Raw genomic sequence first — 26,678 nt, 5'->3', positions numbered from 1 at the left:
TTCTATGGCTTGTGCTGGGGGAAAAGGGGGGGCCGGGACCCCAAAATTTGGGTTATGGGGGAGCCAGGACCCCAAAATTGAGGTTTTGGGCAGGCCAGGACTCCAAACTCACATTTTGGGGTGGCCAGAACCCCAGACTCGGATTCTGGGGGGACACCAGGACCCCAAAATTAAGGTTTGGGGGGTGGCCAGGACCACAAAACCAAGGTTCAGGGGGTGCCGGGACCCCCAAATTAGAGTTTGGGGCGACCTGGACCCCAAAATCGGGGCTCGGGACACCAAACCCAGGGCTCGTGGTGGGGAGGGTGGGACCCCCAAATTTATTTTTTTTTGGCGGGTCCGGGTCCCCGAAATTTGGGGGTTTGGGGGGTGTGTGAGCCCGGAGCGGGGGTTCATTCGGGGGGTTCATTTCCGCCGGGGCCGCTCGGGGTCGCGCCGGGGGAGCCCCTCGTCGGTGGAGGAGGTGGTGAGGAGCCCCTGGTGCCAGCGGGCGAGCTCGGCGTGCTCCTGAGCGCTGGCGGCCAGTGCCCGCAGCCAGCCCTGCATGTCCTCCTGCGGGGCACACGCGGGGCCGGGCACCCCGAAAACGGCGTCAGGGACCCCGAAAATGGGGTCAGGGACCTCGGAAACGGGGTCAGGGGCAATGAAAATGGGGTTGGGGGCACCAAAAATGGGGTCAGGGACCCCGAAAATGGGGTCAGGGACCTCGGAAACGGGGTCAGGGGCAATGAAAATGGGGTTGGGGACACCAAAATAGGGGTTAGGGACACCGAAAATGGGGTTGGGGACAATGAAAATGGGGTTGGGGACAATGAAAATGGGGTCAGGGACCCCAAAAATGGGGTCAGAGACACCTAAAATGGGGTCAGACACCCTAAAAATTGCATCAGGGACAACGAATGTGGGGCTAAGGAACAAAATGGGGTCAGGGACCTCGAAAAGGGGGTCGGGGACACCAAGAATGGGGTCAGGGACCCCGAAAATGGGGTTGGGGACACCAAGAATGGGGTTGGGGACCTCAGAAACCGGGTCAGGGACCTCGGAAACGGGGCTGGGGACACCAAAATGGGGTCAGGGACCTCGAAAATGGGGTCAGGGGCAATGAAAATGGGGTTGGGGACACCAAAATAGGGGTTAGGGACACCGAAAATGGGGTTAGGGACAACGGAAGTGGGGTTGAGGACACCAAAAATGGGATCAGGGACCTCGGAAATGGGGTTAGGGACCTTGAAAATGGGGTTGGGGACACCAAAAATGGGGTTAGGGACACTAAAATAGGGGTTAGGGACACCGAAAATGGGGTCAGGAACCTCAAAAATGGGGTTGGGGACACCAAAATGGGGTTGGGGACACTGAAAAGGGGTTGGGGACAATGAAAATGTGGTTGGGGACACCAAAAATGGGGTTGGGGACAATTAAAATGGGGTTAGGGACAACGGAAATGGGGTAAGGAGCACCAAAAATGGGGTCAGGGACCCCGAAAATGGAGTCAGGGACCTCGGAAATGAGGTTGGGGCAATGAAAATGGGGTCAGGGACCCCGAAAATGGCATCAGGGACACCGAAAATGGGGTCGGGGACCCTGAAAATGGGGTCAGGGACATCGGAAATGGGGTTGGGGACACCGAAATAGGGGTCAGGGACATCAAAAATGGGGCCAGGGACAAGGAAAATGGGGTCAGTGACCTTGGAAATGGGGTTAGGAACAATGAAAATGGGGTTGGGGACACCAAAATGGGGTCGGGGACATGGAGAATGGGGTCAGGGACCTCGGAAATGGGGTCGGGGACACCAAAATGGGGTCAGGGACAATGAAAATGGGGTTAGGGGCCTCGAAAATGGGGTTAGAAACACCGAAATTGGGGTTGGGGACACCAAAATGGGGTCGGGGACCTCGGAAATGGGGTCAGGGACAATGAAAATGGGGTTGGGGACACCAAAAATGGGGTTGGGGACACCAAAAATGGGGCTGGGGACACCAAAACGGGGCTGGGGACCCATCAAAACCAACATGAGATCACAACCACAAAAACCTCCATGAGACCCCAAAAACAGCATCAGAGCCCCCAAAACCACCACAAGATCCACCAAACCCACCATGAGACCCCCCAAAACCTCCATGAGACCCCCAAAACCAACATGAGACCCCCCAAACCAACATGAGACCCCCCAAACCATCAGACACCCACAAACCCCTCAAAGACCCCCCAAAACCAACATGAGACCCCCCAAAACCTCCATGAGACCCCCAAACCCCTCAAAGACCCCCCAAAACCCACAGGAGACCCCCAAAACCTCCATGAGACCCCAAAAACAGCATCAGAGCCCCCAAAACCACCATGAGACCCCCCAAAACCTCCATGAGACCCCTCAAAACCTCCATGAGACCCCCAAAAACAGCATCAGATGCCCCAAAACCTCCACAAGATCCACCAAACCCACCAAGAGACCCCCAAAACCTCCATGAGACCCCCCAAAATCTCCATGAGACCCGCCAAAACCAACATGAGACCCCCCAAACCATCAGACACCCACAAACCCCTCAAAGACCCCCCAAAACCAACATGAGACCCCCCAAAACCTCCATGAGACCCCCAAACCCCTCAAAGACCCCCCAAAACCAACATGACACCCCCCAAAACCAACATGAGACCCCCCCAAACTCCTCAAAGACCCCCCAAAACCCACAGGAGACCCCCAAAACCTCCATGAGACCCCCCAAAACCAACATGAGACCCCCAAAACCCTATAAAGACCCCTAAAACCCACAGGAGACCCCCCAAAACCCACAGGAGACCCCCAAAACCTCCATGAGACCCCCCAAAACCAACATGAGACCCCCAAAACCCTATAAAGACCCCCTAAAACCCACAGGAGACCCTTCAAAACCTCCATGAGACCCCCAAAAACAGCATCAGACACCCCAAAACCACCACAAGATCCACCAAACCCACCAAGAGACCCCCAAAACCAACATAAGACCCCCCAAAACCACCTTGAGCCCCCCCCCAAAACCCCTCAAAGACCCCCCAGAACCACCACGAGACCCCCAAAACCACCATGAGAACCCCAAAACGTCCATGAGACCCCCAAAAGCACCACAAGATCCACCAAACCCACCATGAGACCCCCCAAAACTTCCGTGAGACCCCCCAAAACCCCTCAAAGACCCCCCCAAAACCTCCATGAGACCCCCAAAACCTCCATGAGACCCTCAAAGCCCCCCCAAAGCCGCACCTCATCCTTGGCCTGCAGCAGGAACTCGCTCCCGTCGCCGGTCCTGCGGGACGGGGACGTTGTCACCGTGTCCCCCCGGACCTCGGGGCGTCACCGCCACCAAGGCCACCAGGAGACCCCAAAAATGGAGCCCGACACCCCAAAAGTGACATTGGAGACACCAAAAGTGACATCGGAGACACCAAAAATGGTGCCAGACACCCCAAAAGTGACATCGGAGACACCAAAAGTGACATCGGAGACACCAAAAATGGAGCCCGACACCCCAAAAGTGACATCGGAGACACCAAAAGTGACATCGGAGACACCAAAAATGGTGCCCGACACCCCAAAAGTGACATCGGAGACACCAAAAGTGACATCAGAAACCCCAAAAATGGAGCCCGACACCCCAAAAGTGACATTGGAGACACCAAAAGTGACATCGGAGACACCAAAAATGGTGCCCGACACCCCAAAAGTGACATCGGAGACCCCAAAAGTGACACCGGAGACCCCAAAATGACATCAGAATCACCCAAATCAACAGGTGACCCCAACATGACATCAGAGACCCCAAAGGTGCCATCGGAAACCCCAAAATGACATCAGGGCCACCAAGGCCACCAGGAGACCCCAAAAATGGAGCCAGACACCCCAAAAATGGTGCCAGAGACCCCAAAATAACATCAGAAACCCCAAAATGGCATCAGGGCCACCCAAATCAACGGGAGACCCCAAAAATGGTGTCAGACACCACAAAAGTGCCACCAGAAACCCCAAAAGTGACACCAGAAACCTCAAAATGACATCAGGGCCACCAAAAGTGACACCAGACACCCCAAATCAACAGGAGACCCCAAAAATGACATCAGAGACCCCAAAAGTGACACCAGAAACCTCAAAAGTGACATCAGGGCCACCCAAATCAACAGGTGACCCCAAAAATGACATCAGAGGTCTCAAATGACATCAGAAACCCCAAAAGTGACATCAGAGACCCCAAAAGGACATCAGGGCCACCCAAATCAACAGGAGACCCCAAAATGACATCAAAGGTCCCAAAAGTGCCATCAGAGACCCCAAAAGTGACACCAGAGACCCCAAAAGTGACACCAGAAACCCCAAAAGTGACATCAGAGACCCCAAAAAGGACATCAGAGAACCCAAAAAGGACATCGGAAACCCCAAAATGACATCAGGGCCACCCAAATCAACAGGAGACCCCAAAAGTGCCATCAGAGACCCCAAAAGTGACATCGGAAACCCCAAAATGACATCGGAGACCCCAAAAGTGCCATCAGAAACCCCAAAAGTGACACCAAGAACCCCAAAAGTGCCATCAGAAACCCCCAAATGACATCAGGGCCACCCAAATCAACAGGAGACCCCAAAATGAGATCAGAAACCCCAAAAGTGCCACCAGAAACCCCAGAATAGGCACCAAGAACCCCAAAAGTGACACCAGACACCCCAAAAATGGTGCCAGAGACCCCAAAATAACATCAGAGACCCCAAAATGACATGAGGGCCACCCAAATCAACGGGAGACCACAAAGTGACACCAGAGACCCCAAAAGTGCCACCAGGGACCCCAAAAGTGACATCAGGGCCTCCAAAATCAACAGGAGACCCCAAAAGTGACACCAAGAACCCCAAAAGTGCCATCAGAAACCCCAAAATGACATCAGGGCCACCAAGGTCAACAGGAGCCCCCAAAAATGGTGCCAGACACCCCAAAAGTGACATCAGAGACCCCAAAGTGACATCAGAGCCAACAAAGTCAACAGGAGACCCCAAAAGTGACATCAGAAACCCCAAAATGACATTGGAGACCCCAAAAGTGACATCGGAGACCCCAAAAGTGCCACCAGGAACCCCAAAATAAGATCAGAAACCCCAAAAGTGCCACCAGGAACCCCAAAATAAGATCAGAAACCCTAAAAGTGACATCAGAAACCCCAAAATGACATCGGAGACCCCAAAATGACATCAGGAACCCCAAAATGACATCGGAGACCCCAAAAGTGACATCAGAAACCCCAAAATGACATCGGAGACCCCAAAATGACATCAGAAACCCCAAAATGACATCGGAGACCCCAAAATGACATCAGGAACCCCAAAAGTGCCACCAGGAACCCCAAACCCGAGCAAGGCCAGGACCCACCTGAGCTTGAAGACGTTCTTCTTCTTCTTGTAGTCGTTGGCCACGTCGGCGGCGGCGCGGTGCAGGCTCAGCAGGGGCTCCCCCCCGTGCGTGGCCCCCGACGCCGGGCCCTTGGCGTCCTTGTAGAAGCCCAGGTCACCCTTGGCCAGCACGCAGTAGAGGTTCACCCAGGACCTGCTCGTGGTGGGACCCCAGATTGTGGTGGGTGCTCTCCACTGATGGACACCAAACCCTTGGAGAAACCCCAGCCCTTGGTGGAACCCCATCATTGATGGACACCAAACCCTTGGAGAAACCCCAGCCCTTGGTGAAACCCATCATTGATGGACACCAAACCCCTGGAGAAACCCCAGCCCTTGGTGGAACCCCATCATTGATGAACCCCAACCCTTGGTGAACCTCATCATGGATGGACACCAAACCCTTGGTGGAACCCATCATTGATGGACCCCCAACCCTTGGTGAACCTCTCCATTGATGGACGCCAAACCCTTGGAGAAACCCCAACCCTTGGTGGAACCCATCATTGATGGACACTGAACCTTTGGAGAAACCCCAGCCATTGGTGGAACCCATCACTGATGGACACCAAACCCCTGGAGAAACCCCAGCCCTTGGTGGAACCCATCATTGATGGACCCCCAACCCTTGGTGAACCTCTCCATTGATGGACACCAAACCCTTGGTGAACCTCTTCATTGATGGACACCAAACCTTTGGAGAAACCCCAGCCCTTGGTGGAACCCATCATTGATGGACACCAAACCCTTGGAGAAACCCCAACCCTTGGTGAACCTCTCCATTGATGGACCCCAAACCCTTGGAGAAACCCCAGCCCTTGGTGGAACCCATCATTGATGGACACCAAACCTCTGGAGAAACCCAACCCTTGGTGGAACCCCATCATTGATGGACACCAAACCTTTGGAGAAACTGAACCCTTGGTGGAACCCATCATTGATGGAACCCCAGCCCTTTGTGGACCCCATCATTGATGGGCACCAAACCCTTGGAGAAACCGCAATCCTTGGTGGACCCCATCATTGATGGGCACCAAACCCTTGGTGAACCTCTCCGTTGATGAACCCCAACATTTTCAGAACCCCAACTCTCGATGAACCCCTTCCATTGCCGCCCCCCACCCCATGGCCAACGCCCAACTCTCGATGAACCCCAACTCTTGATGACCCCCAACCCTTGGTGAACCTCCTCCACTGATGAACCCCAACCCTTGGAGAACCCTGAACTCTTGATGAACCCCTTCCATTGCCGCCCCCCACCCCTTGGAGAACCCCAACTCTCGGTGAACCCCAACCCTTGGAGCACCCCAACTCTCAATGAACCCCAACTCTCGGTGAACCCCTTCCATTGCTGCCCCCCACCCCTTGGAGAACCCCAACTCTCGGTGAACCCCTTCCATTGCCGCCCCCACCCCTTGGCCAACGCCCAACTCTCGATGAACCCCAACCCTTGGAGCACCCCAACTCTCGATGAACCCCAACTCTCGATGAACCCCTTCCATTGCTGCCCCCCACCCCTTGGAGAACCCCAACTCTCGGTGAACCCCAACCCTTGGAGCACCCCAACTCTCAATGAACCCCAACTCTCGGTGAACCCCTTCCATTGCCGCCCCCACCCCTTGGCCAACGCACAACTCTCGATGAACCCCAACTCTTGGTGAACCCCAGCTCTCGGTGAACCCCAACTCTCGGTGAGCCCCTTCCATTGCCGCCCCCCACCCCTTGGCCAACGCCCAACTCCCGGCGCCGAGCGGACCCCAGACCTGTTGGACGCCTTCTTGCCGGCGCCGTCGAGCTCGTGCTTGCGCAGCAGGAACCCCTCGTGCGCCACGGTGTGCGCGGGCGGCGGCGGCGGCGGCGGCGCGCTGCCCTGGGCCGGCGCCGAGCGCGAGCGCCGCGGCTCCGCCGGGCCCTGCCCCGAGTCCCGGGGGCGCGGGCGGCGCCGCGGCTTCGGCCGGTCCCGGGCGCGGGGACGATCCGGGCGCGGCGTCCGCTCCGGCAGGGACTCGGGGCCCGCGGGGAGACGGGCGGGGGAGTCGCGGTCACGGGGCTGGGGACAGCAGGGGACAATCAGGGGACAGTGAGGGACAGCGAGGGACAGTGAGGGACAGTGAGGGGACAGTAAGAGAGCTCCAGGGGACAGCAGGGGACAGTGAGGGGACACTCGGGGAGCTCCAGGGGGACATTGGCCGGTCCCGGGCCCGGGGACACTCCGGGAGGGACTCGGGGCTGGTGGGGAGACGGGCGGGGGAGTCACAGTCACGGGGCTGGGGACAATGGGGACAATCAGGGGACAGCAGGGGACGATCAGGGGACAGTGAGGGACAGTGAGGGGACAGTGAGGGACAGCGAGGGACAGTGAGGGGACAGTGAGGGACAGTGAGGGGACAGCAGGGACAGTGAGGGGACAGTGAGGGGACAGTGAGGGGACAGCGAGGGGACAGCAGGGACAGTGAGGGGACATTCAGGGAGCTCCAGGGGACAGTGAGGGGACATGCGGGGATCTCCAGGGGACAGCAGGGGACAGTGAGCTGGACATGGAGGGGACACTGAGGGGACAATGGGGGGACACTCAGGGAGCTCCAGGGGTGCGCTGAGGGGACAATGGGGCATCTCCAGGGGGACATGGAGGGAACACCAAGGGGAATCCAAAGGGACACAAAGAGGAATCCTTGGGGCCACCAAAGGGACACCGAGGGGCCACCAAAGAGTCACCAAGGTGACCCCAAGGACTCACCGAAGCCGGCACGGGGCCACCCGCCTCCTTCTCCTGCAGCTGCTCCACGATGTCGGCCAGGGTGGCTTTGCTGCTGGAGGACATTTGGAGAGCGGGGTGGCGTCACCTCAGCCCCGTCCCCTCCCCGCCGTGTCCCCGCCGTGTCCCCGCGGCGTCCCCGCGCTCACCCGCCGCCCTTGCCGTCGTGCCGCGGCGGCTCCGGCTCGCTGGACTCCTGCCGCTCCAGCCGGCGCTCCCGGCGCTCCCGGCGCCGCTCCGGCCGCGCCTCGCCCGGCTCCTCCGCCTTGGCGGCCGCCGGCGGCTCCGCGGTGACGGCGGTGACGGCGGCCGGGGGCGGCTCGGTGGCCGCTGCGTCGGCGGCCGGCGGCTGGACGCGGTCCAGCTTGGGCTGGAGGCGCTCCGGCCGCAGCTCGTGCCGGACGTAGGCGACGCGCGGCTCCGGCCGCCGGGGCTCCGCCGCGCCCGGGGGCTCCCCCAGGAACTTGCGGGTGAGGAGCGGCGTGGGCGGCTGCTGGTTCTGCTCGGCCTTGAGCTTCTCGATCTGCGCCACGCGGTGGCGTGGGGATGGAGATGGAGATGGGGATGGAGATGGGGATGGAGATGGGATGGAGATGAGATGGAGATGGAGATGGAGATGGGGATGGAGATGGGATGGAGATGGAGATGGAGATGGAGATGGAGATGGGGATGAGATGGAGATGGAGATGGAGATTATGGGGATGGAGATGAGATGGAGATGGAGATGGAGATGGAGATGGGGATGAGATGGAGATGGAGATGGGGATGGAGATAGGATGGAGATGGGGATGGAGATGGAGATGGGGATGGAGATAGGATGGAGATGGGGATGGAGATGGAGATGGGGATGGAGATAGGATGGAGATAGGATGGAGATGGGGATGGAGATGAGATGGAGATGAGATGGAGATGTAGATAGGATGGAGATGAGGATGGAGATGGAGATGGGGATGGAGATGGAGATGGGGATGAGATGCAGATGGAGATGAGATGGAGATGAGGATGGGGATGAGAAGGAAATTATGGAGATGATGGAGATGGGGATGGGGATGAGATGGAGATGGCAATTGAGATGACAGTTGGGATGGAGATGGAGATGGAGATTATGGAGATGGGATGGAGATGGAAATGATGGAAATGGAGATGAGAATGGAGATGATGGAGATGAGGATGAGATGGAGATGATGGAGATGAGATGGAGATAGGGATGGAGATGAGATGGAGATGGAGTGGAGATGGCGATGGGGATTATGGACGGAAATGATGGAAATGGAGATGAGATGGAATTGGGGTGATGGAGATGGAGATAATGAAGATGGAGATGGGGATGAGTTGGAGATGGAGATGATGGAGATTATGAAGATGGAGATGACATGGAAATGAGGATGGGGATGAGATGGAGATGGCAATTGAGATGACAGATGGGATGGGGATGAGATGGAGATTATGGAGATGGGATGGAGATGGAAATGGTGGAAATGGCGATGAGATGGAGAAAGAGATGATGAGATGGAGATGATAGAGATGGAGATAGAGATAGAGATGGAGACGTGATAGAGATGGGATGCAGATGGAGATGATGGAGATGGAGATAGAAATGATGTCAATGGACATGATGGAGGCGAGATGGGGACAGGGATGGAGTTGGGGATGGGACAGGGATGAAGACGGAGATGGAGATGGAGATGAAGAGGACGAAGCCAGGCCACGGAAACCCCCACAGGGACGGGCACGGGATGAAGACCGAGGTCAGACAAGGAGCTGGTTCTGCAGAGCCCCCAGTGTCCCACCCCGGGACGTCCCCGCGGCGGCCGTACCGTGGTGAGGCGCCGCAGCGAGCTGAACCTCTCCTCCCAGGCGGCCGCCGCCTTGCGGAAGGCCTCGTGCCGCCGGATCAGCTGCTCCACCTCGTCCACGCTGCTGCCCAGCTCCTGGCTCTTGAGCAGCGGCTCCTGCGCCGTCAGCCACGCGTCGGCCACCACGGCCTCCTGCGCGAACTGGTGCACCTCGCGCACTGCCGGCACAGCCGGGGCCGCCGTCACCGCCGCGGGGTCACCCCAGGGCTGGGCTCACCCATCGTCCGGTGGCCCTCATCATCTGGTGTCACCCATAGTCTGGTGTTCCCCGTAATTTCGTGTTCCCCGTAATTTGGTGTTCCCCATAATTTGGTGTTCCCCGTAATTACGTGTTCCTCATAGTTTGGTGTTCCCCATAATTTGGTGATCCCCGTAATTTTGTGTTCCTCATAATTTGGTGTTCTCCGTAATTTGATGTTCCTCATAAGTTGGTGATCCCCATAATTTAGTTTGGTGTTCCTTGTAATTTGGTCTTCCCCATAGTTTGGTGTTCCCCATAATTTGGTGTTCCCCGTAATTTCGTGTTCTTCATAATTTGGTGTTCCCCATAATTTCGTGTTCCTCATAATTTGGGATCCCCGTAATTTGATGTTCCTCATAATTTGGTGTTCGCCGTAATTTGATGTTCTTCATAATTTGGTGTTCCCCATAGTCTGGTGTTCCCCATAATTTAATTTGGTATTCCTCGTAGTTTGGTGTTCCCCATAATTTGGTGATCCCCATAATTTAATTTGGTGTTCCCCATAATTTGGTGTTCCTCATAATTTGGTGTTCTTCATAATTTGGTGCTCCCCACAATTTGGTGTTCCCCGTAATTTCATGTTCCTCATAATTTGGTGATCCCCATAATTTAATTTGGTGCTCCCCATAATTTGATATTCTTCATAATTTGGTGTTCCCTGTAATTTCGTTTTCTTCATAATTTCGTGTTCCTCATAATTTAATGTTCCTCATAATAATAATTTGATGTTCCTCATAATTTGGTGTTCCCCATAATTTCATGTTCCTCATAATTTGGTGATCCCCATAATTTGATGTTCCTCATAATTTGGCGTTCCCCATAATTTCATGTCCCCCATAACCTGCTGACTCCCACAAATTGACTCCCATGACCCAATGTCCACCCCGAGACCTGGTGTCCCCCCAACCCCCAATGACCACCCAAAACTTGGTGACCCCCATAACCTGGTGTCCTCCACAACCCAATGCCCACCCCAAGACCCGGTGTCCCCCCAACACTCGACACCCCCCAGAAACCTTCTGCCGTCCCCTCGGTGTCCACTCACTCTGCTGCAGCCACTCCCAGTGCTTGTCCCACTTCTCCGCCATCTCCTTCTTCTTGGCCAGCAGCTTCTCCATGTGGGATTTGATCTGCGGGGAGGGGGGACGTGGCTCGGGACACCCCGCAGGTCCCACCAGGGCCCCCTCCCCACATTGTCCGTCCCCCCGGGCACCTCGTCGGCCGCGGGGCTCTTGCTGAGGATGAGGGTCTTGCCCAGCTCCAGGCAGGTGGCCACGTTCTTGGCGCGCGCCTCCATCTCCGTCTTGAGGCTTTGGTGGTCGTTCATCAGCAGCTCCACCGAGGACACGTCCCTGGGGCGGGGATGGACAAGGGTGGGGGTCCTTGGTGGCTGGGAGGGGACATTGGCATGGCGAAGGGTGGGGGGTCCTCCTGATGGACCAGGACATGGTCCTTGGAGCCATGGTGGACCAGGACATGGTCCTTGGAGCCATGGTGGGACAGGACATGGTCCTTGGGCCCATGGTGGGACAGGACATGGTCCTTGGGCCCATGGTGGGCCAGGACATGGACCCTCAGATGGACCAAGACACGGGACCTTGGGATGGACCAGCACATGGTCCCTGGAGCCATGGTGGGCCAGGACATGGACCCTCAGATGGACCAAGACACGGGACCTTGGGATGGACCAGCACATGGTCCCTGGAGCCATGGTGGGACAGGACATGGGCCCTCAGATGGACCAGGGCACAGGACCTTGGGATGGACCAGGATGTGATCCTCAGGTCCATGGTGGAACAGGACCCAGACCCTCAGATGGACCAGGACATGTTCCTGGGATCATCAAAGAAGACATGGACCCTCAGATGGAGCAGGACATGGGATGGTGGCACCATGAGAGACCAGGACATGGTCCTTGGGTCTGTGATGGAACATGGACCCTCGGATGGACCAGGACATGATCCTTGGGTTCTTGATGGAACAGGACATGGTCCTTGGGTCCTTGGTGGAACAGGACACGGTCCTTGGGTCATGGAACAGAACATGGACCCTCAGATGGAGCAGGACATGGTCCTTGGGTCCTTGGTGGAACAGGACATGGTGCTTGGGTTCTTGGTGGGACAGGACATGGACCCTCAGACGGACCAGGACATGTTCCTGGGATCATGGAAGAAGACATGGACCCTCAGATGGAGCAGGACATGGGATGGTGACACCATAAGAGACCAGGACATGTCTTGGGGTCTGTGATGGAACATGGACTCTCAGATGGACCAGGACACAGGACCTTGGCTCTGTGATGGAACATGGACCCTCAGATGGATCAGGACATGGTCCTCGGGTCCTTGGTGGGCTAAGACTTGATCCTTGGGTCATGGAACAGGCCATGGACCCTCAGATGGACCAAGACCCAGAACCTCCCGAAGCACCACCCTTGCCCACCCCTACCTGGGCTTCTCGCCGGCGCCCATCTGGTGGAGCGCGCCGTCCATCCACGCCAGCAGGTCCCTGGCGGTGCCCACGAAGCGGATCTTGTCGGCCACGCCGGCCACGTGCAGCCGGCACTCCTCGCACGCCGCCAGCAGCTCCTTCCAGGCGCGCAGCACCTCCTGCTCGCGGCCCGCGATGGCCTCGGCGTTGTCGCCGGCGTAGAGCGTGCGCAGCTGCGCCGCGCCCTCCTGCAGCCGCCGCACCTGCGTCACCAGCACCTCCACGTCGTGCTCGAAGGCGCCCAGCGCCCGCTGCAGGGCGCCGGCCGAGCCCCGGCCCTCGCGCGCCGCCAGCTCCGGCAGCCGCCGCCGCTTCTCCTCGATCTGCCCCAGCAGCTCCTTGCAGTCGTTGAAGAACTTGTGCAGCTCGTGCGATGCCGCCAGCATCTGCGCCCGCGTCTCCATCAGCTCCAGCAGGTCGGCCCAGGCCTCGTTGACGCCGTCCTTCCACTCGGCGATGGTGGCGGCGTCCGCGTGGCCGTAGTCGATGAGCTCGTCCACCATCTGGTTGACGGCGGCGATGCGCTCCTGGCCCACGCTGCCCGTCTCGCTGGCGAACTCCAGGAACTTCTCCTGCAGCAGCTGAGGCGGCCCCGGGGTGGACGCGGGGCACGGGGTCAGGGGTGGGCAGGGCGCGGGACCACCAGGGTGGGGTGGGGTGGGGTGGGGTGGGGTGGGGGTAGGACCTCCAGACAGGGGACAGAGGGGATGGACAGGACCAGGATGGTGCCAGGACCACCAGGAAGGTGTCAGGATCTCCAGCCAGGGGAGAGAAGGGATGGCCAGGACAAGGATGGTGCCAGGACCACCGGGATGGTGTCAGGACCACCAGAATGGAGCAGGGACCACCACCAGGGGACAGAGGAGATGGTCAGGACCTCTAGGATGGTGCCAGGACCACCAAGATGGGGCAGGGATGGTGGCAGGACCCCCAGCCAGGAGACGGAGGGGGTGGCCAGGACCAGGATGGTGCCGGGACCACCAGAAAGGTGCCAGGACCACCAGGGTACAGAGGAGATGGTCAGGACCTCTAGGATGGTGCCAGGACCACCAAGAAGGTGCCAGGACATGCACCCAGAGCACAGAGGGGGTGGCCAGGACCAGGATGGTGCCAGGACCACCAGGAATCTCCCAGGACCACCAGGAAGGTGCCAGGACCACCAGGGGACAGAGGAGATGGTCAGGACCTCTAGGATGGTGCCAAGACCACCAGGAAGGTGACAGGACCCCTGCCAGAGCTCAGCAAAGGCCCCCAGACCCCTCACGACAGCACCACGAGCCACCACCAACTCCTCCCCCACCAACTTCTCCACCCCACCTCACCCACGGCACCAAAGCCACCCCACCCCAGCCGTGACCGCGTCCACCAGCCCCGTCCCGCCCTCACCGTGACGTGCTCGAAGTCCTGCCCCAGCTCGGGCGAGCCGGCCACCACCTCCTTCTCGGCGATCCAGTGCTCCAGCTCGTCCACCTCGCGGTTGAGCTGGTAGAGCCAGTACTGCTGCTCCAGCTTGACCTTGCGCTCCTCCACCAGGTCCTTCAGAGACACGTACAGCCGGTCAACCTGCGACTGCCGCCTGCTGACCTGTTCGCTGCGCAAGGACACCACGGCGCCGTCAGCCCCGGCAGGTGCCCGGGGGGTGCCCGGGGTACCCAGGGGGTGGGCGGGGCATGGGCGGGGCGTGGGCGGGGCGTGGGCGGACCTCTGGGGGTGGCCGAGCTCGAGGAGGGCGCGGCACTGCCGGGAGAGCTGGGCGATGGTCTCCTCGTAGTTCTCGATGGTTTGCTCGGTGAGGAGATGCTTCTTGAGGAGCTGCAGGGTGCTCTGCTCGTCCTGCGCGCCGGGCGGGGCGGTGGGGTGAGGTTGGCAGCAGCGATGGATGGGAGCCAACCCAACCAACCAGAGCCAACCCCAACCAAGAAAGGCACTCAACCCAACCCACCCAACCCAACCCAACCCAACCACCCAACCCAACCCAACCACCCATCCCAACCCAACCCAACCCACCCAACCCAACCCAACCCAACCACCCAACCCAACAAAAGTCAGTGAAACCCAACTCAATCAATCAACCCAACCAACCAACCCAACCAATCCAACCCAACCAACTCAACCAGTGCAACCAACCCAACCACCCAACCCAAAAAAAGCCAATGAAACCCAATTCAATCAATCAAACCAACCAACCCAACCCAACCAGTACAACCAACCCAACCACCCAACCCAACCCAACAGAGTCAGTGAAACCCAACTCAACCAACCCCACCCAACCAGGGCAACCAACACAACCGCCCAACCCAACCCAACAAAAGCCAGTGAAACCCAACTCAATCAATCAACCCAACCAACCAACCCAACCCAACCAACCAATCCAACCAACCCAACCCAACCAACTCAACCAGTACAACCAACCCAACCACTCAACCCAACGAACCCAGCTAAACCCAACTCAACCAATCCAACCAACCAACCCAACAAACCCAGCTAAACCCAACTCAACTAACCAACCCAACTCAACCAGTGCAGTCAACCCAACCACCCAACCCAACAGAGCCAGCGAAACCCAACTCAACCAACCAACCCAACTCAATCAATCAACCCAACCAACCAACCCAACTCAACTCAGCCAGTGCAGTCAACCCAACCACCCAAGCCAAGAGAGCCAACCCAAACCAAGAAAGGCACTCAACCCAACCCAACCAACCCACCCAACCCAACCCAACCACCCAATTAAACCAATCCAACCCAACCCAACCCAACCTCACCCAACCTAACCACCCAATCCAACCAACCCAACCCAACCACCCAATTCACTCAATTAAACCAACCCAACCCAACCCATCAAACTCACCCAATCAAACCAACCCAAACCAACCCAACCGCCCAATTCACCCAATCAAACACACCCAATGACCAAACACAACCCAATCAACCCAACCAACCCAACCAATGCAACCCATCCAATTCACCAATTAGCCCAATGAAACCAACCCAACCTAACCACCCGATTCACTCAATCCAAACAGCCCAACCCAACACAACCAACCCAACCTCACCCAACCAAACCACCCAACTCACCCCATTAAACCAACCCAACCCATCAAACTCACCCAATCAACCCAACCCAACCCAATCCAACCCAACCCACCCAACCCAACCCAACCCAACCCAACCACCCAATTAAACCAACCCAACCCATCAAACTCACCCAATCAAAACAACCCAACCCAACCCAACCAATGCAACCCATCCAATTCACCATTTCACCCAATCAAACCAACCCAACCCAACCAACCCAACTACCCAATTCACTCCATTAAACCAACCCAACCCATCAAACTCACCCAATCAAACCAAACCAACCCAACCCAACCCATCCAGTTTACCCAACCCATCCCATTCACCCAACCCAACCACCCAATTAAACCAATCCAACCCAACCCAACTCAACCTCACCCAACCTAACCACCCGATCCAACCAACCCAACCCAACCACCCAATTCACCCAATTAAACCAACCCAACCCAACCCAACCCATCCAGTTTACCCAACCCATCCCATTCACCCAACCCAACCCCCCACGCTGGCCCAACCGCCGACGCCGCCCGTCCCCAGCCCCACCTTCCCCTTCTCCTCGTTCATCAGCAGCAGCTCCTGCTCGCCCAGCCACGCCTCCACCTCGGCCACGTCGAAGTAGAACTGCTCCAGCTGGAAGGTGGCGTCCAGCGCCTGCTGCCGCCGCTCCGTCTGCTCCTGCAGCTCGGCCCAGAGCGCGCCCAGCCGCTCCAGCAGCCCCCGCACGCCCTCGGCCTCGGGGCTCTTGATGGACGCCACGGCGGCCGCGCGCTCCAGCACCTCGTCCACGCGCGGCCGGTGCACCTGGATCTCCCGGCGCAGGTTCTGAGGGTGGGGTGGGGTGGGATGGGATGGAGGGCTCAGAGTGGGGTGGGACCCTCCAGCTCCAGGAGCACCAGGATGGTGGATGGTCCCACCTTGGCCGCCAAACTCCACCCAAGATGGTGAGGAGCAGCTCCAACATCTCCCCATGATCAATTTTGGGGTCCCACCTTGACCCCCAAACCCCTCCCCAGAAGGTGAGGAGCTGCCCCAACGTCTTCCCATGATCAATTTTGGAGTCCCACCTTGACCCCCAAACCCCTCCCCAGAAGGTGAGGAGCTGCCTCAACATCTCCCTGGCCCCAGGACCACCAGGATGGTGCAAGGTCCCACCTTGGCCCCCAAACTCCAGCAAAAATGTGAGGAGCTGCCCCAACATCTCCCCATGATCAGTTTTAGGGTCCCACCTTGCTCCCCACCACCCCAACCCTTCATCATTAGTTTTGGGATCCCACCTTGACCCCCAAACCCCTCCCCAGAAGGTGAGGAGCAGCTCCAACATCTCCCCATGATCAATTTTGGGGTCCCACCTTGATCCCCAAACCCCTCCCCAGAAGGTGAGGAGCTGCCCCAACATGTCTCCATGATCAATTATGGGGTCCCACCTTGCTCCCCACCACCCCAAACCCTCGTGGTGAATTCTGGGGTCCCACCTTGACCCCCAAACCCCTCCCCAGAAGGTGAGGAGCTGCCTCAACATCTCACTGGTCCCAGGACCACCAGGATGGTGCAAGGTCCCACCTTGGCCCCCAAACTCCACCCAAAAATGTGAGGAGCTGCCCCAACATCTCCCCATGATCAGTTTTAGGGTCCCACCTTGCTCCCCACCACCCCAACCCTTCATCATTAATTCTGGGATCCCACCTTGCCCCCAAACCCCTCCCCAGAAGGTGAGGAGCAGCTCCAACATCTCCCCATGATCAATTTTGGGGTCCCACCTTGCCCCCAAACCCCTCCCCAGAAGGTGAGGAGCAGCTCCAACATCTCCCCATGATCAATTTTGGGGTCCCACCTTGCTCCCCACCACCCCAACCCTCCATGGTCAATTTTGGGGTCCCACCTTGGCCCCCAAACCTCTCCCCAGAGGGTGAGGAGCTGCCCCAGCATCTCCCCAACATCTCGTGGTGGATTTTGGGGTCCCACCATGACCCCAGACGCCGCGTGGGCGCTGACCTGGTTCTTCTTGATGAACTGCTGGACGGTCTGCAGGTTGGTGCCGTGGTCCTTGAGCATGGCCAAGGGCAGGCGGTCCTGGACCCACATCTGGGACAGGGGTGGAGCTCGGTGTCATCGCTGTCCCCCATCCCACCCCACCCCATCCCCATTTCTGTGTTCACCTCCGTCACATCCCCATATTCATCACATCTCCATCCCATCTCCATCTCCATCATCTCCATCTCCATCCCATCTCCACCCCCATCCATCTTCATCTTCATCCCATCGCCATCTCTATCTCATCTTCATCTTCATCCCATCTCCATCCAATCTCCTCCATCTTCACCCCATCTCCATCTCCATCATCTCCATCCCATCGCCATCTCTATCTCATCTTCATCTCCATCCCCATCCATCTTCATCTTCATTCCATCTCCATCCCATCTCTATCCCATCTCCATCCCCATGCCATCTCCATCTCCACCCCATTCATCTCAAACTCCATCCAATCTCCTTCTCCATCTTCACCCCCTTCTCCACCATCTCCATCTCCATCCCCATCCATCTTCATCTCATCTCCATCTCCATCCCATTTCCATCTCCATCTCCATCTCCATCCCATTCACCTAAAACTCCATCCCATCTCCATTCCATCTTCATCTCATTGCCATTCCATATCTCCATCCCATCTCCATCCCCATCCATCTTCATCTTCATCCCATCTCCATCTCCCCCCATTCATCTCAAACTCCATCCCATCTCCATCCAATCTCCTCCATCTTCACCCCATCTTCATCTCCATCATCTCCATCCAAATCCATCTTTGTCTCCATCCCATCTCCACTCTCTTCATATCAAACACCATTCCATCTCCGTCCCATCTCCTTCTCCATCTTCACCCCATCTCATCTCCATCTCCACCCCATCACCATCATCTCCATCTTCATGCCATCTCCACCTCATTAATCTTAAACTCCATCCCATCTCCTTCTCTATCTTCACCCCATCTCCATCTCCATCATCTCTATCCCCATCCATCTTCACCTTCACCTTCACCTTCACCTCCATCTCCATCTCCATCCCATTCACCTAAAACTATCCCATCTCCTTCTCCATCTCCATCCCATCTCCATCATCTCCATCTCCATCCTATCTCCATCTCATCTCCATCCCATCTCCACCCCATTCACCTAAAACTCAATCCCATCTCCATCTCATCTCCGTCTCCATCCCATCTCCACCCCATTCACCTAAAACTTCATTCCACCTCCATCATCTCCATCCCACCTCCATCTCCACCCCATTCACCTCCACCCCCATCCCACCCCAATCCCACCTCCACATCCACCCCCATCATCTCCATCTCCATCCTATCTCCATCTCACCTCCATCCCATCTCCACCCCCATCCCATCTCCACCTCCACCTCCATCTCCACCCCATCCCACCTCCATCTCCACCCCATCCTACCTCCACCCCCATCCCATCTCCACCTCCATCTCCACCCCATCCCACCTCCATCTCCACCCCATTCACCTCCACCTCCATCCCACCTCCACCCCCATCCCACCCCAATCCCACCTCCACCTCCACCCCCATCATCTCCATCTCCATCCTATCTCCATCTCATCTCCATCTCCATCCCATCTCCACCCCATTCACCTAAAACTGCATTCCATCTCCATCATCGCCATCCCATCTCCATCTCCACCCCATCCCACCTCCACCCCCATCCCATCTCCACCTCCACCTCCATCTCCACCCCATCCCATCTCCATCTCCACCCCATCCCACCTCCATCTCCACCCCATTCAACCTCCACCCCCATCTCCACCCCCACCTCCATCCCACCCCAATCCCACCTCCACCTCCACCCCCATCATCTCCATCTCCATCCTATCTTCATCTCATCTCCATCTCCATCCCATCTCCACCCCATTCACCTAAAACTTCATTCCATCTCCATCATCGCCATCCCATCTCCATCTCCACCCCATCCCACCTCCACCCCCATCCCATCTCCACCTCCACCTCCATCTCCACCCCATCCCATCTCCATCTCCACCCCATCCTACCTCCACCCCCATCCCATCTCCACCTCCACCTCCATCTCCACCCCATCCCACCTCCATCTCCACCCCATCCCACCTCCATCTCCACCCCATTCACCTCCACCTCCATCCCACCTCCACCCCCATCCCACCCCAATCCCACCTCCACCTCCACCCCCATCATCTCCATCTCCATCCTATCTCCATCTCATCTCCATCTCCATCCCATCTCCACCCCATCCACCTAAAACTTCATTCCACCTCCATCATCGCCATCCCATCTCCATCTCCACCCCATCCACCTCCACCCCCATCCCATCTCAACCTCCACCCCCATCTCCACCCCCACCTCCATCCCACCCCAATCCCACCTGCACCTCCACCCGCGCCCCACCCCACGCCATACTCACCACCTCGTCCTCCAGCTCGTGGCTGACCTGGTGGACCTCCTTGGAGGCCAGCAGGATCCTGCGGCGCTCCTTGAGGGGCTCGATGAGGCGCACGATGCGCGTCCCCACCGCGCTCTGCCGCTCGCCCACGGCCTCGCGCCCGGCCGCCGCCGCCGGCAGCGCCGCCGCCTGCGCCTGCAGCTCGCCCACCTCCTGCGACCACTGCTCCACCTGCGACTCCATGGTCTGCGCGACACGGGGACAACGCGCGTGCAGGCCACCGGGGCCGGGATGGGACCGACGGCGCCCAGAGCTCCTCCCGAAAAACGTCCCGGCCCCAAAGTGTGGTGGCCTCGTAATTTGGTGCGCACCGTAACGTGGTGGCACCTCCTAGAACTTGGTGTCCACCATAAGCTGGTGGCACCTCCCATAATGTGGTGTCCACCCCAATCTGGTGTCCACCATAACTTGGTGTCATCCCCCAAAATGTGGTGTCCCTCATAATGTGGTGTCCACCATAACCTGGTGTCACCCACCATAACCTGATGTCACCCCCCATAATTTGGTGCCCACCATAACCTGGTGTCACCCCCCATAATGTGGTGTCACCCCCATAATTTGGTGCCCACCATAACCTGGTGTCACCTCCCTAATTTGGTGTCCACCATAATCTAGTGTCACCCCTCCATAATGTGGTGTCCACTATAACTGGGTGTCCATCATAATCTGGCGTCACCCCCAAAAATATGGTGTCCGTCATAATGTGGTGCCCACCATAACCTGGTGTCCCTCCATAACCTCATGTCCCCACCATGATGTGGTGTCCCTCCATAGCCTGGTGTCCCAACACCACCCAAAATCCACCCAAGGCCCGGTGTCCCCTCAAGGTCTGGTATCCCCCCATGTCCTGCTGTCCCCATCCCTGCTGTCCATCTGTCCCCACATCCATCTGTCCCCATGTCCTGCTGTCCCCATCCCTGCTGTCCATCTGTCCCCACATCCATCTGTCCCCATGTCCAGCTGTCCCCATCCCTGCTGTCCCCATCCCTGCTGTCCATCTGTCCCGTGCCCACCTGCAGCCGGTGGAGCTGCCGGCTGACGCTGCGCAGGTCGGAGCTGCCTGTGTCCATTTGTCCCCATGTCCGTCTGTCCCCGTCCCTGCTGTCCATCTGTCCCCACGTCCATCTGTCCCCACGTCCATCTATCCTGTGCCCACCTGCAGCCGGTGGAGCTGCCGGCTGACACTGCGCAGGTCGGAGCTGCCCATGTCCATCTGTCCCCATCCATGCTGTCCATCTGTCCCCATCCCTGCTGTTCATCTGTCCCCATGTCCATCTGTCCTGTGCTCACCTGCAGCCGGTGGAGCTGCCGGCTGACGCTGCGCAGGTCGGAGGTGCCCATGTCCTTCTGTCCCCATGTCCATCTGTCCCCACGTCCATCTGTCCCCATCCCTGCTGTCCGTCTGTCCTGTGCTCACCTGCAGCCGGTGGAGCTGCCGGCTGACGCTGCGCAGGTCGGAGGTGCCCATGTCCTTCTGTCCCCATGTCCATCTGTCCCCACGTCCATCTGTCCCCATCCCTGCTGTCCATCTGTCCCCATCCCTGCTGTCCCTCTGTCCCCATGTCCATCTGTCCCCACGTCCATCTGTCCCCATCCCTGCTGTCCCCATCCCTGCTGTCCCTCTGTCCCCATCCCTGCTGTCCATCTGTCCCCACGTCCTGCTGTCCCCATGTCCCTCTGTCCTGTGCTCACCTGCAGCCGGTGGAGCTGCCGGCTGACGCTGCGCAGGTCGGAGCTGCCCATGTCCCTCTGTCCCCACGTCCATCTGTCCCCACGTCCATCTGTCCCCATCCCTGCTGTCCATCTGTCCCCACGTCCATCTGTCCCCACGTCCATCTGTCCCCATCCCTGCTGTCCCCATCCCTGCTGTCCATCTGTCCTGTGCTCACCTGCAGCCGGTGGAGCTGCCGGCTGACGCTGCGCAGGTCGGAGCTGCCCATGTCCATCTGTCCCCACCCCTGCTGTCCATCTGTCCCCATCCCTGCTGTCCCCATCCCTGCTGTCCCTCTGTCCCCACGTCCATCTGTCCCCATCCCTGCTGTCCATCTGTCCCCACGTCCATCTGTCCCCATGTCCATGCTGTCCCCATCCCCACTGTCCCCATCCCTGCTGTCCCCATGTCCATCTGTCCTGTGCTCACCTGCAGCCGGTGGAGCTGCCGGCTTGATGCTGTGCAGGTCGGAGGTGCCCATGTCCATCTGTCCCCATCCATGCTGTCCATCTGTCCCCATCCCTGCTGTCCATCTGTCCCCACGTCCATCTGTCCCCATCCCTGCTGTCCATCTGTCCCCACGTCCTGCTGTCCCCATGTCCGTCTGTCCTGTGCCCACCTGCAGCCGGTGGAGCTGCCGGCTGACGCTGCGCAGGTCGGAGCCGCTGCCCCCGACGCTCTCGAGCTGCTCCTCGAGCCGGCCCAGCCGCGCCTCCACGTCGGCGAAGCTCCGCGCCAGGCGCTCGGCGGCCGCGGCCTCGGCCAAGCGCCGGCTCCGCGCCTGGCTGGAGCTCTCCAGCTCCTGCCAGCAGCGCCGCAGCTCCTCCAGCTGCCGCCGCACGGCCCCGCTCAGCTCCGGCTTGGCCTGCACCAGCTCCTCGCCCTCCTGCGGGGGGGCATGGGCTCAGGGGGGACCCCAAAAGTGATCTCGAGGGGCTGGGGAGATGTTGGGGGAGATCCTCATGTTCTACGGAGGGGTTTGGGGTGAGGGGGGACCCCAAAAGTGATCTCGAGGGGCTGGGGAGATGCTGGGGGAGATCCTCATGTTCTAGGATGGGTTTGGGGTGAGGGGGGACCCCAAAAGTGATCTCGAGGGGCTGGGGAGATGCTGGGGGAGCTCCTCGCCCTCCTGGAGGTGGGGATGGGGTGAGGTGGGACACCAAAATTCATCACAAATGGTTGGGGAGACGCTGGGGGAGCTCCTCATGTTCTACGGAGGGGTTTGGGGGCCAAGGTGGGACCCCAAAATTCATCACAAATGGTTGGGGAGATGCTGGGGCAGATCCTCACATTCTGGGTTGGGGTTTGGGGTCAAGGTGGGACCCCAAAATTCACTACGAGGAGTTGGGGAGATGTTGGGGCAGATCCTCATCTTCTCATGGGGGGTTACGGGGTCAAGGTGGGGTTTCGGAATCAAGGTGGGACCCCAAAATTGATCTCAAAGGGCTGGGGACATGTTGGGGCAGATCCTCATGGTCTAGGGTGGGGTTTGGGGTGAGGTGGGACCCCAAAATTGATCTCGAGGGGTTGAGGTGGTGGGGAGCAAGGTGGGACCCCAAAACTGATCGTGGGAGACGTTGGGGTAGATCCTCACATTCTGGGGTGGTTTGGGCCGAGGTGGGACCCCAAAATTCATCACGGGGGGTTGGGGGGGTGGGGGGGACACTGAGGGGACACCGGGGACGTTTTGGGGCGGCCACCACAGGGGAATGGGAGGGGGACAGCACAGGGGGGGGACAGTGAGGGGAAGGGGACACAAAGGGGACAGTTTGGGGGTGACACAGGGGGAGGTGACACGTGGGGGGTGACACGGGGGGGTGGGGACACACGGGGGGTGGCACAGGGGAGGTGACACGGGGCAGATGACACGAGGAGGGGACACCACAGGGAGGTGACACGAGGAGGGGGTGACACGGGACATGCGTGGGTGACATCACGGGGGAGGGGTGACACGAGGGGGAGGTGACACGGGTTGGGGACACACGGGGGGGGGGACGTGACAAGGGGGAGGTGACACAGAGCAGGTGACACGAGGAGGGGACACCGGGGGGGGGGAGGGACACACAGGGGATGGCACAGGGGAGGTGACACGGGGCAGGTGACACGAGGAGGGGACACCACGGGTTGGGGGGGACACAGGGTGGTGACACACGGGGGACACCGCAGGGAGGTGACACGGGTGGGGGGGACACAGTGGAGTGACAGGGGTGGGTGACACTGCGGGGAGGGGACACACGGGGGGGGGGGGGACGTGACATGGGGGAGGTGACACGAGGAGGGGACACAGGGTGGGTGACACGAGTGGGGGTGACGCAAGGCGGGGGGACACGGTGGGGCGTGACATGGGGGAGGTGACACAGCGGGGGTGACAGGAGGAGGGGACACCGGGGGGGGGGGGGGGGGTGACACGAGTGGGGGTGACACAAGGGGGAGATGACACGGGGAGGACCCACAGAGGGGACACACGGGGTGGGAGAGGTGACACAGGTTGGGGACACTTGGGGACACACAGGAGGGAGACACACGGGTGGAGGTGACACAAGGGGGACACCACGGTGGGGGGGGGGGGGGGTGACACAAGGGGGAGGTGACATGGGGAGGACCCAAAGAGGGGACACCACGAGGGGGTGACACAGGCTGGGGACACTCGGGGGACACACGGGGGAAGTGACACGAGTGGGGATGACAGGAGGGGGAGGTGACACGGGGAGGGGACACGGTGGGGGGTGACAGGAGGAGAGGACACAGGGTGAGTGGGACACGGGGGAGGTGACACAGGCTGGGGACACTCGGGGGACACATGGGGGAGTGACACGAGGAGGGGACATGGAGGGGTGACACGGGTTGGGGACACTCGGGGGACACACGAGTGTGGGTGACAGACCGGGGGGGGGTGACACGAGGGGGAGGCGACACCACTTGTGGCTCTTGGCGGGGGGGGGGGGGGGGGGGAGGGGGGGGTGATGACACCCCTTGGTGGCCGCAGCGCCGACCGGACGCAACCACAATTTGTGGGGGGGGGGGGGGGGTGTCGGGAGAAGGCGGGAGGGGGCGGGACCCGCACGTGGGGGGGGGCGGGGCGTGCAGGAGGAGGGGCGGGGCGTGCAGGAGGGGGGCGTGGCGTGCAGGAAAGGGGCGGGGCGTGCAGGAGGGGGCCGGGACCCGCGCGTGGGTGGCGGGGCGTGTAGGAAAGGGGCGGGACGTGCAGGAGGGGGGCGGGGCGTGCAGTAAGGAGGCGGGGCGTGCAGTAAGGAGGCGGGGCGTGCAGGAGGGGGGCGGGGCGTGCAGTAAGGAGGCGGGGCGTGCAGGAGGGGGGCGGGGGCGTGCAGTAAGGAGGCGGGGCGTGCAGGAGGGGGGCGGGGCGTGCAGGAGGGGGGCGGGGCAGCGCGCCAGCATCACCCACCCCCCCTCCCCCTCCCCCCCACCCCCCCCCAATGGAACCTTCTCGATCCTCTGGAGCCACTCGCGGTTCTGCGCCAGCTCGGCCAGGAACGCGGGGTGCTGCAGCCACGGCTTGGGGGGCGCCCGCGGGGGGGGGTCCCGCGAGGGGTCCGCGCCATCAGCGCCTTCTCGCGGGCCACGCATCCAGCTGCGGGGGGGAGCGCCACGGTGCGGGTGGGGATCAGGGGGGGATGGAGAGGGGGGAACCCCCCCTTGGTGCCCCCCGAAAATAAAAAAAAAATTAAAAAAAAAATATCATCCCGAAGGGGAGATTAGTCTGACTAGGCCATCATAGTCCCACCCCAAAAAAAAAAAAATCGGAGGAGCTTCCTGGGGTTTTTTTCTTAAAAAAATGAAAATATTGCCCCCCCTCTTAAAAAAAAAAAAAAAAAAATTATTTCAGGGTTGTTGTGAAAAAAAAAAAAAAATCCCACCCCAAAAATAAAAAAAAATCGGGAGGAGCTTCTTCTTTAAAAAAAAAAAAAAATCAAAATATTCCCCCCTAAAAAAATAATAATTCAAGGGTTTCCTCTTATTCTCAAAAAAAAAAATCTAAATAAATTCCCCCCCCCCCAAAAAAAAATCGGAGGAGCTTCCTCTTTTAAAAAAATGAAAATATTCCCCCCCCCAAAAAAAAATTGAAGGGTTTCCTGTTTTTTCCTATTAAAAAAATCAAAATATTCCCCCCCACCCCAAAAAAATAATTCAGGGGTCTCTTTTCTCCTAAAATAATCTAAATAAATTCCCCTCAAACAAAACATAATTCAGGGGTCTCCTCTTTTATTCTTAAAAAAAAAATGTAAATAAATTCCCTCATTCCAAAACAAAAATTAATGGGCCTCCTCTTTTATTCTTAAAAAAAATCAAAATATTCCCCCTCCTAAAAAAAACATAATTCAGGGGTCTCCTGTTTATTTCTTAAAAAAGAAAATCTAAATAAATACAAAAATTCCCCCCTCCTCTAAAAAATAATGAAGGGCCTTCTCTTTATTCTTAAAATAAATCTAAATAAATTCCTCCTCCTCCAAAAAAAAAATTCAGGCAAATTCTCTTTTTTTTCTTAAAAATGACCTAAATATTCCCCCCCCAAAAAAAATCGAGAGTTGCTTCCCCTCTTTTCCCCCCCCCCAAAAAAAAAATAAAATCAGGAGAAAGGACTCCACTTTTTTCCTAAAAAATAAAATAAATTAGAAACCCCCTCCTCTTGTTATAAAAACAAAAAAATTCA

The 26,678-nt window shown here is 58.4% G+C and overlaps 1 protein-coding gene across 1 annotated transcript; it reads right to left on the bottom strand.

Annotated features, from left to right (window-relative positions):
• Nucleotides 1–319: 319 nt before the first annotated feature.
• LOC128948923 (spectrin beta chain, non-erythrocytic 4-like) lies at nucleotides 320–25,598 on the bottom strand (the record flags this gene model as incomplete). Its single annotated transcript, XM_054293680.1, has 17 exons — nucleotides 320–552; nucleotides 3,237–3,279; nucleotides 5,386–5,559; nucleotides 7,169–7,455; nucleotides 8,143–8,212; nucleotides 8,310–8,683; nucleotides 9,978–10,174; nucleotides 11,303–11,387; nucleotides 11,471–11,609; nucleotides 12,706–13,328; nucleotides 14,134–14,338; nucleotides 14,450–14,580; nucleotides 16,369–16,647; nucleotides 17,818–17,907; nucleotides 20,260–20,484; nucleotides 22,629–22,895; nucleotides 25,451–25,598. Coding segments are annotated over 17 exons (3,484 nt in total), but the record flags the coding sequence as incomplete, so codon positions are not given.
• Between the last annotated feature and the right edge of the window lie 1,080 nt (nucleotides 25,599–26,678).

Source organism: Melozone crissalis, unplaced genomic scaffold (assembly GCF_028551555.1).
Source record: "Melozone crissalis strain CALT ecotype California unplaced genomic scaffold, PUWL_Pcris_2 ptg000177l_1, whole genome shotgun sequence".
Classification (NCBI taxonomy): domain Eukaryota; kingdom Metazoa; phylum Chordata; class Aves; order Passeriformes; family Passerellidae; genus Melozone; species Melozone crissalis.
Note: the sequence above shows the minus strand (reverse complement) of the source record. Positions and strands in the feature narration are given on the sequence as shown.